Genomic DNA, 20422 nt, shown 5'->3' with positions numbered 1-20422 from the left:
CTACAACGGCTGTATTGTTGCTTTGCTCCATTATTTACCAGGAGGCATTATACATAGCTTGTGCAACAGGCTGCAGGACTGTACCATCCTTACATGGAGAAAAAATGATGAAAAAAACAAATGCAGACAGGTTTTTTTGACTACAGGTCACCAGCCTGAGCTGATCTAATGATTCTAGTGTTAACTGATTTTTATTGTTAGTTCTGGTCCCAGTATAACCATTGTGTGACGGTGTCACCAAATAAATAAATTAATGAGTGTATGTGAACAAGGAATAATGAATGAAATAATGAAAATGGCAGGTTTTCTTTAAATATGTAAGAAGAAATTATTCCCTGTATATGAATGGTATGGAATGTGGGTACCTGCTGTCATTTATCTGTATTAATATGTGATCAAAATAATGAGAAAAAAAAGACGAGATAATATAAGGAGGATGTGTCGTGGGGGAAGAAGCGGAGAAGAAAAAACCTGGGAGAAAAGACAAAAGAAGCAGGCATACCTGAGATATGAGGGCCTGAAAGTAAACTAAAATGTAACAAGCTGCTGGTAAAATAAGCTTCAAGTTTAAAAGAATAAACCAGGTAGCAGCTTACCATCCGCAACATTATAACCTTCCCGCTGGACCTCTCTGGGCGGACACTGGACTTTGTGTCGCGAGCCGGACAGCAAAAGGCTTTTCCTTGCGGATTAAGTTCCAGGATCTGGGTGAGATCGACTCTTTTTGTATATTTTTGTCTGGTATACCAGTTCATAGCGATCGATCGCTTATTTTTGTTTTTGGGGGGGTTTTCGTGGATGGATTCATTGCATTTTTTCTTCGTTTCCTGGTGGATTAAGGACTATTACGTTTGCGTGCGTCACAGACTTTAAAAACTGTAATAAGACTCTAAAAAGTGATTGAATAAGGACAAGTTTGTGGTTTTTGTTAGTTGGAGACTTATAGTTTATTTAGAAATTATAAAGACTGTGATTTAATCCTTATTTTCGTTGTGACCCAGTTTTGATTTAACTTTACGCGCGGTGCGCATTATTTTGGTGGCATTAATTAAATGTGAAATCTTTTGAATTTATGACGCTGGCTTGAGAGCTTTATTTATTATGTTGGTTAAGAGTTTGTTGTTTATTTAATTGTGAAATATTCTTTACCTAAAAAGGTTTTCTATTTTCCTTAAAAGTTCCCCCTTGTGTGTGGTAAACGCTGACTTGAGAAAAGTGGAGTGTTACAATTGTACTAACCTCCTTGAGTGTCACCATGTTTATAGTTTACATCCAACACATCAGGTAGCTGTACACTGCCTGGCTCACTGTTATGCCCCCTAGAGGTATCCTCCAGTAAACGTTATCATATTTAGGTGTGCCAATACAATACAAGGTTAAACAGCAAGTATATATCCAACCTTATGTGAAGAAAACTAGAATTCTAAACCGTGATATGATACTATTAAAAGTGAAAAAAAAAAATCTGTACCTGCTTTGGAACAACAGCAACAAAGTAGACGTCCATGGCTCACAGTATTTGGTCATTTCTCGTTAAGTGTTAAAAAAATGCAGGTAAACTTCCACATAATGTCTGAATGCACAAAAAAAAAAACTTTGCCAATGATTTGTGTAATTTAGACAGTGTAAAGGATTTTGCCTGCAGTTTTTGCTGGATTTGTTTTTCTTCTTTACAACTGCCTCATGAAATAGATTTAGTTTTGTATGGTTTTGTAGGTTTTCCATACTATCAGTCATTAAAATAGGAGATTGTTTTGTTTTGATACATTTGGTTTTGAAAAAGTAGTGAAAATTTGACATCTCTCATATTACAAAAAGCCCATGTCGCATAGTTGTATAACCTTTGCTCTAATTTTTCTCCTGCCACCAGCCCAATTAGTGACTGATGCTGCAAATCACCATTTAAATGTGCACAACGATCCCCCTTCCTGTCATCAGATCACCCCTTGATTGGACAAGTATGCGATCTCTCTAATGAACCGGTGTTCATGAACATGGAAGCACACTGAGAAATTAGCCGAGCATCATCAGTCTGATGATATGCACATTAATTAATCATCCCCAGCATCATGTGTCATAAATTGCCTTCATCTTCCTCGCATGATCGACCTGGGGAGCTGACCCCGCCTCGTCTTGCATTAACATGCACCCACCGCAACCCGCATTTGATCGAGCCGGCGAGCAAGGGGGAGTCAAAGTTGAGGTTTGTCGCCGAAGTTGCTTAGCTGGCGTTCCCGGTGCACTTTTCATCAGTTCACTGAGAGTTTACGCCGCGCTCTTATGTTTGTTTTTCCTCCCTGCAAAGTTACAGAGGACACGCCGTCCTCCTCTAAAAAAGGTGTGTTGAATACTGAATACATTTGCCGTCGCTTCAGCATATTTTCTATGCCGAGACAATATGTCTGTAAAAGAGTAAACACAAGTTATTTTGAAGGCAGAAGCGTGACAGGTTTTGCTCATAAAACCACAAAGAAGGGAGGGGAAGTGCGTTAATTAGCCATTTTAGAGGATAGCAGCAGATAAACACTGTTATCCAGGACAATAGGCAGAAAAAGGGGGAGCTAATATTTGTTGGGAAATGAGGAACTAATTCCATGGCCTGGGTCTGCACAGATTCCAGGGAGACGATAAGCCCAGCTATGAATAAGTTATGCCATTGCGCCTCTTTTTACCTCCTTTGGTTATGAAAAACAAGGGAGGAAAGAGAGAGCAGGGGTGCTGGTACACAAATTATCTACTTTTATTTTGGCGGGGCTGATAGCATGTACCCTGTGCACCAATTAGGAAGAGATAATAGGTCTATTTTGCACATGAGTGTGTTTTTATAATCAGCTCCTGATATGCTGGAGATAATTTAAACTGCTCAGTGATGAATATGGGGAGAACAACAACATAATTTTGTTATTTGGTTAACTGGAATTAGTCTTGGAGGTTTTATGAGGATGTGATTGTGTTTCATGCATTTTTAATTCAAATAAAACCAAAAGGCAAAGTGGATTTGTTACCTGACTTGACTTTATTTTCATCTAATGCTTCTTTACCATTTCTTCTTCTTTTTTTTTTTGGTAGATTCACCTGCCAATCAAACCTTCCTCTGACCCGATATCTTTTTATTTTGAACAGAGAGACCGCTTCACCACAGTGAGAAAATTCTGGAGCAGGTGCTGGAGTGGAGTAACCTGGACTGCCCTAGCTCTGCCTTTCTTGTTATAAAGAAGTTTTCAGAGGCCAAAAGAGAGGATGGGAAAGGTAAGGTATAACTTGAATTACAAGTTGTTTGACTTATTAAAAAATAGGAGGATGTTTGATTAATAGAGGCATATTCCCGTAAAAGATGAACATTATGTGTTACAGCTGAGAAACATGGAAACCAGTTAGCCATAGCAGTTGAAGGTGTCTGTGCCAATCTTTCCAATAATATCAGCTAACAGATGATGCTGTTCAATGCACAGTCTACCCACCTAAATTCAGAGGTTATATATTTTATCAAGCTGTGGAATTGACATAAATTATTCAATGTAGAATGTAAAACATAAGAATTCACTGGGCAAGACAGTAAACTGTTAGCTTACCATAATATCCTGAATAAACATTCAGAAATTATCCACTTTTTTCTTTTTTTATGGTTAAGTCTGATGCTACATCCAAAAATAATATTTTTGTTCTCATTAATCTACACTTAAAACCCAATCATGAAAAAGTCAGAACAGATTTTTAGATTTTTTTTTCCAATTTAAAAAATATAAAAAACTTAAATATCAAATATTCAATACCTTTGCAACAACGCTGTAGATTTAGCTCAGGTTTCTCCGATTTCTCTTGATCGTTGCTGAGGTGAGGGTGGACCTTGATTGGAGTTAATCAAATTGATTGGACGTGGTTCGGAAAGGCACACACCTCTCTATAGAAGGCCTCACAGTTGACAGTGCATATCAGAGCAAAACCCAAGCCATAAGGTCAAAGGAACTCCCAGCAGAGCCCAGAGACAGATTGGCTACAAAACAAACCTGTTGCACTGAAGGTTCCACAATGGCCTTCATAATTGTCATATAGGAGAAGCTTGGCACAACTCTTCCAAGGGCTGGTCGCCTGGCCAAAGTGAACAAACCTGGGAAAAATGCCTTAGTAAGGGGGATGACCAAAATCCTGATAGTCACTCTGACTGAGCTTCAGAGATCCTGTGTGGAGAGACAACAACCATAACTGAAGTTTTTGGTATTTCATTAAAATATTGACTAATTTTGAATTTGATGGCAGCAACACATCTCAATGAGGGGGCTAGGGCAACAAAGGCTGGAACAGTAAGTGGTACTACTGAAAAAAACAGCTGAATGAACGTTTTTCAACTTATTTGGTGAAATGGTCACAGTTCAGTAACATGACTGGGTATCAAAGGAACATTTTAGAGAGGTATAGTCTCTCTGAAGTAAAGATAGGCAGAGGCTCACCACTCTGTGAAATGCTGTGTCTAAATTTTGTGGAACAATTTCAGAAAAATGACTTTGAATATCCCAGAATCTACATTATATAATATCATCAACAGATTCAGACATTCTAGAGAAGTCTCTGTGTACAAGGGACAAAGCTGAAGGTCAATACTGGATGCTGGTGATCTTGGGGCCCCCAGGCAGCATAGCACTAAAAAAAGGCATAACTCTGCTCTGGAAATCACTGCATGGGCTCAGGAACACTTTCAGAAATAATTGTCTGTCAATACAGTTCACCATGGCATCCACAAATGCAAGTTAAAGCTGTATCATGCAAAGAAGCAGCCATATGTGAACATGATCCAGAGAGGCTGCTGTGTTTTCTGGGCCAAAGCTCTTCTGAAATGGGAAACTGTTCTGTGGTCATGTTAATCACAATTTGAAATTCTATTTGGAAACCAAAGGCACTGTGTCTTGTGGACTGAAGATCAGAGGGACCATCCAGCTTGTTATCAGGGCACAGTTCAAAGGCCTGCAACTCTGTGGGTATGGGGTTGCATTAGTTCCTATGGCGTCGGCAGCTTACACATCTGGAAAGACACCGTCAATGCTGAAAAGTAGATAGAGGTTTTAGATCAACATATGCTCCTATCTCTAAAGGCCATGCATATCTTAGCAAGACAGTGCTTATTTACAGATTGCAGCTGTCACAACAGCATGACTTCACTGTAGAAGAATCCCGTTCATAGTCTGTTTCATAACCAGCTGAAACATCCTTTAAACCTTCCAGTTTGAGAAGATATAATACAAAAGTGCTGAAACCTGACAATTTATTTTCTTCCTTACATGGCGAATAGGTCATCTAAATTGGTGTTAACATACTAGATCAGAGCATAAATTAAACCAACCAAATACCCTATGTTCTTGTTGATTTCTTTGCTTTTTCCAACAGACCAAGTGCAGGTTGTTAAAGGGGACTATCTGAAGTTCAGCGATGGATCCTCCAAACTGCTGTCTGGGCACAAATTCCAGGACAAATATGTCATCCTACGTGCTGAGAAGCTGCTGCTGTACAGAGATATCAAAGTAAGTACAAGTTTTATTTCAGCCTTATCTCCTGCCACATCTGCTGGAGACAGGCAGTATTGGGTAAACAGCAAGCCTTTACTGCACATTTTAAAGGTCGTAAAAATGCATCTCTGTCTACTGTTTTCCCTGATGTCTTGTCACTCCAAATTTTAAAATCAAGCAGGAAAAATAAAATATAGCAATGATGGCAGACTTTGTTTTTTAAAATGAGGATGAATAGTGTGTGCTTCAGAAACGACCAACAGGCCCAAGTTCCCCTGAGGGGTTTTTCTTCAGCACATTTCTGCAGTTGAAACATGGGATTCTTAAAAAACAGGAGTGTGAAGAAGTGTTAATAATTGATGGAGGTGCAGTCGTTCTGGCAGTAGGGGGAATGGTGAGGGGTGGTGTTGTGGGGGTGGGTGCTTTCACAGAGTGCTTTTCTAAATATCAGGTTCCAGGAGATTGTGCCTAATTACCGCGTAAATACAAAGGAAATTAGAAGTGTTAGTGAGATTTAATTGATATTCTTTGGCCTCTACAATTATTGCCAGGTCTGTATTTAGCACAAATTATCTTGGATGAAACAGAGATTGGGTGGAGGATGGTAATGTGGAGGTGTTGGAGGCAGGCTAAAACTTTGATTTTGTTCCTTTTGTACTTTTCTACTTTGTTCTGCATTCTTTGTTTTCAGGTAGAAAACGGTTGAATAAAAGGATTCCATTTTCTTGTTGTGTTTTATTGTGAATTGAGTTGACTTAGTTGGAATTTTCTTCCAAACCTTGTTCATCCAAATTATCAGTCTGGTTTTGTTCTTTTCCAGGGCACTAAAGCTGAGAAGATGATCCAACTAAACTCTGTGAAATGTTACCTTGGTCTGAGGAAAAAGCTCAAACCTCCAACCAGGTAAACCAAATTCACAAAAAATCACTGGTTTCATTCCTCTAACTTTACAGCATGCAAGTATCTGAACAAATTCTAATCTTGTTAATAAAATAAACACATGAAATCAGTCCTTTTGACAAAATTAACTTGAACTTTAGCTCAATTTAACTTTTATTTAGCATCCATTGTGGAAGACAGTGCCATGTGGCTCAAACCCAAGTGGCAACCTCTGGTCCTGAAAAATGAAGCCAATGTTTAGGTGCAAAAAATTGCACTACTGCGAGTGTCCACTTGAAGCTGGCTACAAGAACACTGGAAGTCCTGTCTGGACATATGTTAAACAGCCGGTTTTTACACAAGGAATAAACTGGTCACAGCCTTGTTCAAAATACCAAACGTGTCTCATTAGCTAATGTCTTACTGTGCCTTCACTGTGCGGGGGTGGATTTTTTTGTACCACGATTGTTTGGCTTACATTTAGGATAAACCTCACGTCTCATTTGATTGACAGATAGCTCCACAGGCAGAGGCTACGCTTCTGTCAACCTGAATGCTAGCTAGCTAGCTGACAGGAAGTTGCACTTAGTGGGCGGGGCTGTTAGGTTCATCCAAAGTTCGGTTGAGACAGCGATTACGATATGGAAGCCTCCGCGGATTGGCTCAAGAGCTGTTTGAGTCCGCCTATTGTAAGCAGACGGCTGACGTCACACAGGGTTTGTCCAATTCTTTCTACAGTCTATGCTCAATCCCCTTGCATTAAAATGCATTATAATGTGTAGAGAAATTGTTAAAGTTAGGGAAAACACTATGTTTTAATCAAGCAGTACCTGCTGGTGTTGTTCCTCAAGTGTCCATTAGAGGCTAGCTCTCAAAGCCCCACAAGTCCCATACACAGTAATGTTAAAGTACCTTTGTTGACACCATAAATAAAGTTGTTTACAGACTTGTTAAAAAAAATCTTAATTTTGCATTTTTTTGCATAATAGATCATGTAATTGTCAGCATACAGTGTGCACTAGTTTTAAACATTTTAAAAGAGTTATGCATAATAAGGGCCATGTCTAACTGACAGGTGAGAAATTTGTTGACTTAAGGCTCACCTCAGCTCCCCGTCTTTGCCTGTTACAAGGTTGACTGAGAGTTAAATTGAGATAGGTTTTTCAACATGGTAACTACTATCTTTTGTTTTCAGAATGTCTCTTCAAAAACCAGAGGGTGATGTCACTGCTGTCCTCATGCTGTCTATGAATTTGATATGAGATTTACTGATTCAGCTGCCACAGTAGATGGCTTCTTCTGCAACCTTCAAAAACATCATATTATGCATCCCTCAAAATGGCTGATTAACCCAATCTAAAAGAACAATCATCCTATATGGTTAAGGCATGATATGAGGCTGAATCCTCTCACAATAAAATACATTATCATGTGTAAAGAAATAAACATCCCTTTGGCAAGATTACCTCTGCAAATGCATGAATAAGCACTGAAATAACCAAGATTTTCTGCCTATACCGCTCCAGAAGTTTGCATCAGCTATAAGCAGCAAATATAATATAAATTCAGTCGACTAGCTTGTGGTTTGCATTTCCTAGCTCCTGTAAAATGCAATTTATGTGCATTTATTCATTTGCTGCAATATTCTTTGTTTCCATCTTCAAAGTGGTTTTCATTGCCGTTGCACATATCACAGAAATCCTTCTAGATCCCCCCGCTGCGGTGAGTCTCCCTCCCTCTGTGAGCAGCCAATAAAACCACATTACCACACTTTTTACACCTGCTCCTCTCAGGCGGCACTGCCTCGGTCAGTCTGAAATTATGAGCTGATCCTGTGGTCATTTATACGCATTTGCTGTCCTTACTTAGATATTTTGTGCTATAAATAATACAAATCATTTCCTGTAGTATTCTGCTGCAATAATACAACATGGATGCATAATAAATGTGGTCAAACCTGACTTATTAGGGTCAAAATAACTCCTGCACACTCACAGCAAATCCAACCTTGGCTGTTATTAAGACAAACTAGCGTTATTTAGCAGTGCTGCTGTTTGTTTTTGAGTGTTTTCCTCAGTTCTATGCAACAGTTTTGTGTATTTGTCCCTAAAAACATATATAGCTTTTTCTCGTTCCCCAGAGTTTAACATCACGAGGAGATAACTCCGACCCCAATCTTATTCTTCACTTTAATAAAATTGATTAAATTTAATTGTGTTCTAGCAAATACAAATTATGAATCTCAGCTTCTGTAGATAGAAAACTCCACTACTACTGTTTTATTTAATGATTCTCCATTATTATAATTTATAGCATATGCCAAACCCTTACCGGGTCTTATTGGTCAAACAGAGAGGAATTTTTTTAAAGCCAAAGCTTATATTTCACATTAATTCCTAATAATTTTCCCCATGTCGGAAATTTACCGTCCGGGGAAGCGTGAAAAATGAGTCCGGCGAGCTGTTGTCTGACGTCCTTCAGGGGTGAAAAAAAGTGGATAAGAGCGAAGGAGTGTATGATGAAGCGAGAGTGGGGGGAAAGAGGGACAGAAGGAGAGAATGATACAGCGTGGAATCACAGATATACTGTTGAGTGGGCTGTGGGAGAAGTGATACGGTGAATAAAGAAATAAAGACAGAGTGCTGAGAGAGTGCTAGTGAGAGGGTTAGGAGAGGCAGCGCTCCAGCACCTCATTAGGCAGAGGTCTGTCTGTGAGCGGCCGACTGCGGGGTTGGATCGTCTGCCTTAACTCACAGGAGTGGTGCTCCAGGCTCTCTCTTACTTTCTCTCTTTCTGCCCCCCTCTTTCGCTTTGTTCTTCCCTCGTTTCTCCTCTCCTGTTCAGGCACAGCTGTGAGAGGTTTCAGGGAAGGTGTATTCTCCAGGAAGGTGGTCTTTTCACCTTGGCTGCCACTTAATCCCCGCTCATACAGGAATATGTACATGCATATAAACTGTACTTAGCATTTGCAGACATTCATTCAAGCATTTTAGAGTACAATGTTGGAAGAGGGATCTGTATTTTGATTTTAGCAAAATCATTGGTAGAAAAAAAAATGGATAATTCATTAAAGTTCTTGAACTCTACTTAAGAATCAGATACTCAGTAAGTGCTGCTCACTGTAATTCTAAAGTAAAAAATTGCCTTTTTATCACCTACAAGTATTCCAGATTTATGATTTAGTGTAATGTATTGTAGCACGTAATTGGATGGTTAGGTATTTGTGAACATGTATGAAATACATAAGGTTAAAGAGCCAATCCCAAGGCTTTGGGACTCCAGCAAACCACAGTCAGAGCCGTTATTCACAAATGAAGAAAACTGGCAACAGTGGTGAACCTTCCCAGGAGTGGTCGGCCAACCAAAATTACCCCAAAAGTGCAACAACAACTCATCGAGGAGGTCACAAAAGAACCCAGAACGACATCCAAAGAACTGCAGGCCTCACTGGCCTCAGTTAAGGTCAGTGTTCATGACTCAACCATAAGAAAGACACTGGGCAAAAACTGCATCCATGGGAGAGTTCCAAGGCCAAAACCACTGCTGACAAAAAGAACACAAAGACTCATCTCACATTTGCTAAGAAGCACTTGATGATCCCCAAGACTTTTGGAGAAATATTCTGTGGACTGACAAGACAAAAATTAAACTTTTTGAAAGGTATGCGGCCCGTTACTTATGGCGTAAAAATAACTCAGCATTTGATAAAAAGAACATCATGCCAATAGTCAAACATGGTGGTGGTCTGGGGCTGCTTTGCTGCTTCAGGACCTGGACCACTTGCTGTGATTGATGGAACAATGAATTCTGCTATCTACCAGAAAATCCTGAAGGCAAATGTCCCGCCATCAGTTCATGCCCTCAAGCTCAAGCACTCGGATTATGCAGCAGGACAACAACCAGAAATATACAAGCAAGTCCACCTCTGAATGGCTAAGAAAAAAAAAACAAAATTAAGGTTTTGGAGTGGCCAATCAAAGTCCAGACTTAAATCCAATTGAGATGCTGCGGTGTGACCTTAAAACGGGCAGTTCATGCTCGAGAACCCTCTAATATGGCTGAGTTAAAACAATTCTGCTAACAAGGGTGGCACAACCAGTTATTAGGTTCAGGAGGCAATTACTTTTTCACACAGGGCCAGATAGTTTTGGGTTTTTTCCGCTTAATAAAATAAATCATTATTTAGAAAGTGCATTTTCTATGTACTTGGGTTTTCTTTGTGAGATATTAAAATTGGATTGACGATCCGAAACATTTAAGTGTGATAAATATGTAAAACAATCAGGAATCAGAAAGAGGGCAAATACTTTTTCACAGCACTGTAGATGCTATTATTTCTCATTTTATGGTCTTGCGCTGTGTGTTTTTAATGCTATTAGATTTTTTGTTGAACACATTGTGGGGTGTTGTAAAGGGCTATATAAATAAAGTACATTTACATTTATGCCTGGAAATCCCCTGACAAACGTATTTGTAGTCAGCAAGCAATGCATTTGGCATACATTGTGTTTATCTAGTGCTGCTGAGGACTCCTGGTCATTGCTTTGGGCCACCTGCCCCACTTTAAGACTCTCTGCCTTAAGTGAGGTTTGCACCAGGTTGTATAGGCAATTCTTAGAAAGAATGGTAAGGATGATGCTTTATCACAGCAGTGCTTCAACACACCACATCAGTGTTCTTCCACCTACAAGCCTACATTGCAGTTTTGTAGTATAAATGGTATTGTCTGCATAGCCATATTGTCCCATTTTTACCATTTTTGAGCCAAGCTCATGGCAATGATCTCCTATAGTTAGTACACTTACATTATATTGACAAAATCTCATTTATTTAATTTATTTAACCAGGAAAACCTCATTGAGATTTATAATCTTATTTACAAGAGTGTCCTGGCCAAGAAAGGCAGCAGCACAATGAACAGAGTTACAGACATGAAATATAACAGTTATAAACACGGATCAAACAAATCCCGATTCACGAAGCATAAAGTCACAGTCTTATACAACCCTACTGAAAGAAATACCAGTGCCCCTTTAAAACCACAAATATTTAGAAAACAAATCAGAAATACCAAATAAAAGAGGGAAATGTTAAAAGAAAAAAGTAAAACAGTGGTTCAAAAAGAAAAAATAAGCAGCAACATTATAAAATATAACACACTATCATTGATGAATGAATGGTTTAGCATTGTATTTATTTTAAGAGGGAAATTCAAATCTCTTTATTTAATTTGGTACTGTAATATGTATAAAAAACAATCAATACATTAAAAGAGCATTATGATTTATGGATTTATGCACATGTATACAACAGACTGGTACTTAATGTAAGATTTGTTCCTCTCACAAGCTCTCCTCCTGTTCATTGGGTCAGTTACTCTCGTACCTCTAGGCATAATGTACATGAGGAATATAGCTGAGGATGCTCTGTGTCTTGTGTATTTCTGCCTGAAGCGTATTGTGGCTCTGACAATGCATAAACATGTGGACTCAAACTGCACTGATTAATCTAATTAATTCCACTTTTCAGCACCTATTGTTCCCTTTGAGCTCATTTTTCCTCTTTTGCATTTTAATGTTTTTGACCTGCTGCACAAAAACATGTTTATAACCTAAATTTTTAAAATAAAGATGGTGCACAGAACATTATAAGTTTCAGTTTGCAGAGGTGAATGCTAAGATTGTGACCTCCTGTCTTGTTCTTGTTTAACAGCTGGGGCTTCACAGTCTACACTGATAAACAACAATGGTGAGTGCGTGCAGAAGTTCTCCGTTTCATAATTGATGAGTCTGACTCTTAACCTTTCCACTTAAAACATCTCTAAACAGATGACTCAAGTGGTACAGAGATCTAAAAAAAAGTTACAGCTAAAGCACTTTGTGATTATTCAAGTGGGTTTTTAGTGGAGCTATCAGTTTAATTGAATTATATTAATGACAGCTACTGTAAGTTTTAGGTATATGAAGTGAAAACAGAATGATTATACCTTCATGTTGGATTTAGATTTGCTTCTTTCTACACATAATTCTCAAAACTTCAAACTTTACTTGGGTGAGACATGTTGAAACTTAAACATGGTATTTTAAAATAATGTGAAAGTACTCAAAGTGAGAATGCTGGGCTTTCCAGTGCCTTTGGTCCAGCTACTTAGTATCTGATTTATTTGATTTGGGGTTTTTTAGGGTTAGTTAGCAGCTGTTAGTGTTACAACATGCTTACTTCTGAAGTGTCTGTTAGCTAATATTTGTAAAATAGTCAAAAACAACTTAAGCAATTTTCTGTTAGCTGTGCTAGCTCTTCAATGTCAAAGAAGAAACAGATTTCTACAAAGTAATGTCAAATAAAATATGTAATGTCAAATAAGTGAATGCATAATCTTCACCCCTTCAAGTCAGTTTTTAGTAGATGCACCTTTGGCTTCAATCACAGCACTGAGTCGGTGTGGATAGGTCTCTCAGGCTTGCACATCAGGACACTAATTTTACTCCATTCTTCTTTGCTAAACTGCTCAAGCTCTGTCAGGTTGCACAGGGATCTGGTGTGACCAGCTCTTTTCAAGTCCAGCCACAAATTCTCTATTAGATTGAGGTCTGGGTTTTGACTCAGCCAGTCCAGAACATTTACCATGTTGACTTTGAACCATTTCTGTGTAGCTTTCACTGTATGCTTCGGGTCATTGTCTTGCTAGAAAATTAATCTTCTTCCAAGTTGTAGTTCTCTTGCAGACTGAATAAGATTGTCCTCCAGGATTTTCCTACACTTTTATTTTTCCCTCTACCTTTACAAGCCTCTGAGGGCTGGCTGCCGAGAAGCATCCCTACAACATGATGCTGCCACCACAATGCTTTACAGTGGGGATGATGTGTTTGTAGTTATGTGTTTGGAGTCCACCAAACATTGCATCTTATCTGATGGTCAAAAAGCCCCATTTTGGTCGCATCAGACCAAAGAACTTTCTTCCACTTGACCATGGGGTCTCCCACATGCCTTTTGGCGAACTATAGCCCAGAGTTAATATGACTTTCCTTTAAAGGTGGCTTTCCCAGAGTAGCCATCAGTGTCCTGGTGGCCTCTCTCACTAGTCTCTTTCTTGCACTGTGACTCTGTTTGTGAGGACAGCCTGATCTAGGCAGATTTACACTTTTTGCCATATTCCTTCCATTCTTGATGGATTTAACTGAACTCTGTGGGATGTTCAGTGCCTTGGATTTTTTTTTGTATCCATATCCTGACTTAACACTTGAAAAACCATTTTTTTTTAGTTGCTTTGAGTGTTCTTTTGTCTTCATGGTGTAATGGTAGCCAGGAGTACTGATTAACCAGTGAATAAATGGACCTTCCAGACACATGTGTCTTTATACTACAGTCACTTGAGGCACATATTTCAATAATAGTGAGTCTACTAGCACCAGTTGGCTGGACCTCTGTTGAATTAGGTCAGTAACTTTAGAGGGGTTGAATATTTATGCGGTCTTTTGTTTTACCGGACATATTTTTATTAATTGACAATACTTGGTAGAAAGCTGTTTTCACTTTGACATTAGAGAGGGTTTTTTTCTTCTTTTTTTGTCATAAAAGCTGCATTATATCGACCATGATTGATTTGTTAAATCAATAAAATGGTAAAACATCCAATATCATGTACAGCTTTACAGTGTTGCTGTCAGTGTTTTTTTTTTTAATTCAAGGCCCTGTCAGCATGTTAACAGCTAATTTTGACTTAAGTTTTATTCATACTTATTTGACCCTTCTTTTCAGAGCTGCTTTTTAAGCTGTCCAGCTTTGTTGGGAATAGCAAGACGGCATATAATCACATTAATGATGCAAATGTAAGGATTTGCATGATTTTTATGGTAGAGTGTCAATTTAGTAGTGAACTTTGATTTTTAAAGTAAACTTACGGTTTAGCACTGTGTAATATATATGAATATATAACAAATGTTACATAAACCGTCTAGCTCTTTGGATACAGAGCTAATAACTGCTGCTGCTGTGTTCTCCTGCAGGTTCATATAATCATAGGTCATATCCGCCCACATATCATCAAGTCTATGTTTGTATACTGATCAATGAACTGTCCCCTGAGATGATACAGTGTCTAATCCACTCACCTGGTTAGAATTAGCGTGAAAATGACCGTGCTTTTTCCTCCTCAGGCATTTCTGCTGCGAGAAGAGGGAGGCGCAGGTCAGCTGGGTGACAGACATCATCAGGATGAAGGTAAGATGAGAGATGCGAAGAGTGCACTCATGCAAAAGCTTCACCGAGCAATGAGATAAGCAGAGCATGCAGTGACTTTGGGAGTGCAGGAGAAGTTTATGTATCCTCTCTCTAAACCTTTTTTATTTTTGTGCTGCAAGCCAAAAATATCACCGAATGTGACACGCTCATTGTGGCCCACATCCATCCTTATTTGGTTGAAAAATACGCTCGATTACGGCCGGAATAAATCACCTTTTATAATCCATATCTCAGAGCGAGGAGATATGATAAATCATATTTATCCCAATCATCCATTTCCATTGTGCGCTTAGGCAGATGAAATACAAAAACAGGGGAAGAAGTGTAAAGTTTTCGAGGTCACTCAGCAATAACATAAATCACTTTATGTGGAAAAGCTGTGAGAATAAGGTCAAGGCGACCATAACAATCGCATTGTGGTACTTAGCCGTGAGATACAGCTAAGTGTTGTTGCTGTCGGTCGCTGACACAGCACATACCGCATAAATAATGCAAGGCAGAGCAAACACCGGGACAGCAGCTACGGATGTGTGTGTCATATTTTTATTATTACTCCTACTCAAATTTATTCCTAACTACTTAACAGAGAAATAACTCTATTCTTCCCTCATTAGGCTAAATACATGCTCTATTTTCTGCTCATTTCCAAATAAATGACCATAACTCCAACACCACACTCATCCATAACCCAGAAATCATGCCATATCTTGAGATTTCACAGCCTTGTATTGTTTTTCTCATCTTGTTTAATCAGTGTTCGCTCTCAGTGCAGCTTCCTTTATGGGAAACCGTCTGCAGTGAAGTGTTGTTTATCACAGGTGCTTACTATAAAAGCCTTTTAGTGCCTTAGTTTGGGTTCGCGAGGAAAAAGGGCAGCACTGTCAGCGAAGAGATTGATCTAAAGGGGAAGCCAATTTTTGTCTGTTGTTTCAAGGTGTTTATTTCAGACGCTTCAGTGACTTTTCTCTGCTCTTTTCAGAACTTTTACCTCTGAAACAACTAAATCTACAGCAGACCAGAGCATGCTGAAAATATTAGGATTCTCCCCCCAAATCCACTAAATATCAGGATTGTCAGCTTCTAGTGTGGGGGCTTCTGGGAAGGACACTGAACTGGCGGGAAGGGCAGAGAGAAAGTGCAGATGAGGAAAAGCAGACAGAGAGCACTTCAGTGTTCTTGATTTCCTTTCTCTTACCTGTTAGTGAGCATTGTGCACAGACAGTTTCCATAGCAACTACAGATGGAGGGCCTAATTTTGAAGCAGGCTGGCTGGGAATGGATGGTGGTGGTGAGCGGCGGAGGGTTGGGGGGGGGGTGTAAAGGTCTAAGGACAGGCCTGAGCTGTGATGAAATAAGGATTTGTTAAAGAGAGACAGTTGTGTAGGTCTGAAGGTCATGCTGATATAAAAGGAGACATTGTTAAAGAGAAAGTTTAGCCAGAGATCACAACACAGTCCAACTGCTGTGATGGAATGGAGGATCGTCACCCTCTGACTTCTCCATATTTTTAGATGCTTGTGCTCGTCTGGCCAACAGCAATTTATATCTATATGTCCTGCAACTTTCCCTGCTTGTTTTATTTTGAGTCCTGAAGTACAAAAAGTGCCTGCAAAAGACAAACATGACCCTTAGACGAAGTACAGGCAACAAATCTTCATTTTCAGCAATAAGTCTAAGCTTTCTAAAGGTGTTATGCTAATTTCTTTTGTTTGCTGTGTGACTACAGTACGGTTCTGACCTCTATCCTAAGAGCATCAGTGTAAAACAAGCTGCAGAACCATCAACAGGGGGCGCTGTGACTGAAGGCCAGAAGATTCAACCACATAACCACAACTCTGGCAAACAGGTGAGAAATCAATGACATTAATTTAGTCTAATGATGATTTATAACATGATGTGGATTATATTGTGTGTATCCCTGGATAAAACTAATGCCATGCCTGGTCTGTACAAAAACATCCCCTTCCCTTAGAAAAGCTTTCAGTGTGGCTCTTTGCTCTTGTTTTAGTAAAGAAATGTGGTCCAGCTCTGACAAATTTGATATATCTGAGCTTACAGTACAAGTAAACCCCACCCATAAAGATCGCAAAGTCATGTCAAAGCAGACCAGGGAAATAGCGAAAACATCTTTTACATCATGAAAGCTGTGACTCTTTGCTCGTTTGTGGAACAGTTCTGATTAAACTGCTGCTGTGCTTTTGCTACATCTGAGTAATCACTACACCGCCGGCAGCCAATGCTTCCAGCATTCCAACTAAACCAGCCTGTAGCTGCGGCCTTATTCCCCCTACATGACGCTGATTGGTCAGGTCCATTTTTCTGGTACAAAAGTAGATTGGAGCTTCACAAGATGGATCTGATGAGATGAGACGAGACATGGAGTCTGGCCAGTCCATCTGCTTTGCAAGGTTAGACTGGTCAGCCAGACTCTGAAATTTCTCACTTATAGTGGAATTAAATAGCGATGTGACCATGCCTCACACTACAATAACGGACTGATACACATATGTATGTATCCTTTTTTAAACACCAAATGCCCCTATTTTCTATAGGCTTCTCCTGTTTGACTTCAGTAGAGAAAGTAGGAGAAAAGAGATAAATCGTACAATTAATTGTAACTTAAAAAGCTGATTCATTAATAATGGACCTTAATTAATTGCTATTAATGCAGTTATCCTTCTGAGACTGTTGTCGTTGTTGTATACAGTGAGAAAATTACAAAAAGGTAAATAACTTTTAAACCATAGAGGTAGCCAATTACTTTTCCCCTCTGGAAGCCCCCCATGCCTTTGTAGCCCTTATGGAAGCTGTCCTAGTGAGCCTAGAATTTGCACGACTTTCTGGGATCTTTAAAGACTAAATTCACACTAGTATCTCTGATATTGAATACCTTTTTATCGATTTTTCAATTGTTTCCACCACTAGCGTCTAATGCTATCTACCATATTGTTTTGTCACATGGGTTGTGGCAACCAATGCCAGGCTGTTCCGTCATCCTGTCATGCTTTGCCATACTGCACATGACTTGTGCTCAGATCATTATCAGATCATTATGTGGCCTAACCTTGCAAAGCAGATGGATACGCCTGTTTCCTTGTTTCTCACTGTCGCATTCATCTCGCAAAGCTCCCGTCTGAACCGTTTGGGCCCGGTTAGAGAGTGACAGGACCATTCAGGGACGAGGGGCAGTACTTTCAGGCATGGCGGAGTCGTGATGTAAGCAAGCAGCAACAAGAGGCTGGTGCAATTACGACGGAAGAGATTAGCGTGGATGCTGCTAAAGCACCAGTTTTATCAGAACTTGACATTTCTCTGTTCTTTCGAAGAACAGCAGTGAGTTGTTTTCTTTTCAAAAACGACAAAAGTCGTGTACTGACATATCTAGAGTCGCCATGGTTCGCGTTATTCCTTGGTAGCTGCGCACGAGCACCTCAGTCGCGGCTACGTCACGTGTTTTGCTGCTTGGATTGGCCCATAAAGATGTGACAGATAGAACCTTCATCCAATCACACTTTTCACACTTTTTTCAAAGCCTCTGCCCTTTCCCAAACACTTAGTACCGAAGGTATGTGCAGGAATAGCCTATAATCAACAGAAAGAGAGCCAGAGAGAGTCTGTGATGTGGCCTCTGTGTCTCTGCAGATATAAACTGCTTTGAATAATGGCACAAATACTCAATTAAAAAAAAAATGCAAGGACTTTTTTGTAAATATTTTGAAGATAATAAGTCACAGAGTGATTATTTTCTCGCTTTTTGGTCCCCAAGAGATGGGAGAACAATTTTGTGCAAAAAAAATAATTCTTCGTCATGATTGCTTTTCGTATGTCACACACAAAAATTTCAGAAAATATAACTCGTCGAATACAGTAACATTTAGTAGAGTGTTTAAAAAAAAGGCTAAACTGAAGATGAATTCCTTTCAAAGCAATCTCTGCTGATGGTTAGCCACTGGGATAAACATATTTTCTTTAACTGTTACATCACAGAAGTTCCATCCATAATCAAATCTATGGAAAAGCCTCTGGGACTAAGGTGGATATTGGTATTTAAAAGTCAACATCAGCAATAAGATTCAAGGTAAAATTCCTGTGCATCAGTCAGTACAGTCCTTGACAGAGACTGTGAGCGGGGCTCCTTGGGGTAAAAGGTGAAGTCATTTTGGCAGAGCCTGGAGCTCTCAGAGCAAAACTGGTGGACCAGCTTGGGGGGAATTGAGTGCAGCATATGCAGGAGGGCTTTTGTAAAACTCTGCAAAGATTTACCAAAGCATGGCCCACATTTTAAAAAAGGTTTGAAAAGAGTGACAGGCTCTCATCTTCACTGGTGGACGGACTGAGTGCAGACACACAAACCCACAAACACATGAGCTTAGAGTAGAGAGAGACAGGGATCAGATAGATGGATAGCATGGGAGTATGTAGTCGACCCACCCATTTTACTCCCAATAGCAGAAAAGTTTCAGAAACTTAACTGATAGAATTTAAGAAACAGGTTTGAGTCCTTAAATTTGAAGAAGGTAATTATTATAGTGAGAAGAGTTTAGTGCGTTTGAGTTAGAAGGAGCTTTAAGGATTTTTGGGTAATGAATAAGTGTGTAAACCCCTGAAAGCCCATGTTCTCTTCAGGTGACTTGAACTCAGTCAATTCTAAGCTTTTTTTCTATTTTTTATCCAGCTGCCAGACAGACGGACTTCCCTAGAAGATAGCAAACTGAGGCAAACCAAGGCCACCACTCTCCCCCCTAAGACAGACAACACGCTAAAGACCCCTGAGGTCCCACACAGGAGACCCTCAGTACACGCCTGCCAGCCTCAGCGCTTCCCCTCCCTGTCTTCATCCAGACACTCACAGCCCTTGCCTTTACCCCTCCCTCCTCAGAGTGGCTGCAAGACCCTCGGCAGGAGGCCCGTCCTGGGGAGGGAGGGCATAATGCCACCTAATCTGCTGAATGAACTCAACTTGGTGCTGAGCAAGACGGGACGCAGTGCCAAGAGCAGTGATTGACAGGAAGAGGAGTCAGGAGAAAAAAGAGGTACTGAACAGCCAGACAAACATTACAGGGCAGAACAGAGACAAGAGATGTTGAGACTGACAAAAAAAAAGACTGCACAATGCAGATCGAGGGAGAGGAAGTAGCTTTCAAAAGAGGAATTCATTGCCTGGAGGCAGATTTTAAACTCTGATAAAGCAAGGGATGTAGATATAGGAAGAGGGAAGTGCAAAACAGGTGCAGAAGACACTGGAGGTCATGCAGACCTCAGCTGGACAGGCCGCTGACCCAAGCACTACAAAGTGTGATTTATATGCCATCTTGGAAAACTGGAGTATGTTATACATTCAAGTGTCAAACCTCACAAGTTTTCACAACTGCCTGCTACATGCTACTTACAAAAGTTCAGTAGGCCCACTCTAAAAATTAAATAAAAGGATACAGCTTATAAAATTAAGCTTCAAAATCATGAAAAATGAGAAAGTAAAATCTGCTCTAGGATGGTGTGGGCATGTCTGTTGAATGAGCTGAAGCCACGCCCACTCAGGGGAAATACGATCCTCTCAAATTTTGAAAAAGCAGAGCAGAGACAGACTGTTTTCTGGCACAAATCTCTGTTATGATGCTTTTAATGACCCTTAGCCCACTGTGGCTGATAGATTTGGGAAATTTACCTCACAATGAACAAACAAAAACTTTCAATGAAGGCAGTGACATCAGCTAACAACAGACTGTATGCGATTAACTGCTCTGCGAGTTTATATTGTTGTAACGTTAGGTGGGCGGGGTCATTCCCCATCAAGACTGGTGATG

General features: G+C 39.8%; 1 protein-coding gene across 3 annotated transcripts in view; it reads left to right on the top strand.

Moving 5' to 3' along the window:
* The window catches only part of arap2 (ArfGAP with RhoGAP domain, ankyrin repeat and PH domain 2), a 232484-nt gene extending 212343 nt beyond the window's left edge, over nt 1-20141 (top strand). For all 3 annotated transcript variants that reach the window (XM_041778717.1, XM_041778719.1, XM_041778718.1), the window contains exons 27-33: nt 3124-3249; nt 5380-5513; nt 6319-6401; nt 12090-12125; nt 14534-14597; nt 16345-16464; nt 19294-20141. In XM_041778717.1, coding sequence (XP_041634651.1) covers nt 3124-3249; nt 5380-5513; nt 6319-6401; nt 12090-12125; nt 14534-14597; nt 16345-16464; nt 19294-19623 — 893 coding nt within the window. In that variant the 3' untranslated portion in view covers nt 19624-20141. The remainder of the gene's footprint in view (nt 1-3123; nt 3250-5379; nt 5514-6318; nt 6402-12089; nt 12126-14533; nt 14598-16344; nt 16465-19293) is intronic.
* Nucleotides 20142-20422: the final 281 nt, after the last annotated feature.

The sequence above is a fragment of the Cheilinus undulatus genome, linkage group 22 (assembly GCF_018320785.1).
Source record: "Cheilinus undulatus linkage group 22, ASM1832078v1, whole genome shotgun sequence".
Taxonomy (NCBI): Eukaryota; Metazoa; Chordata; class Actinopteri; order Labriformes; family Labridae; genus Cheilinus; species Cheilinus undulatus.
Note: the sequence above shows the minus strand (reverse complement) of the source record. Positions and strands in the feature narration are given on the sequence as shown.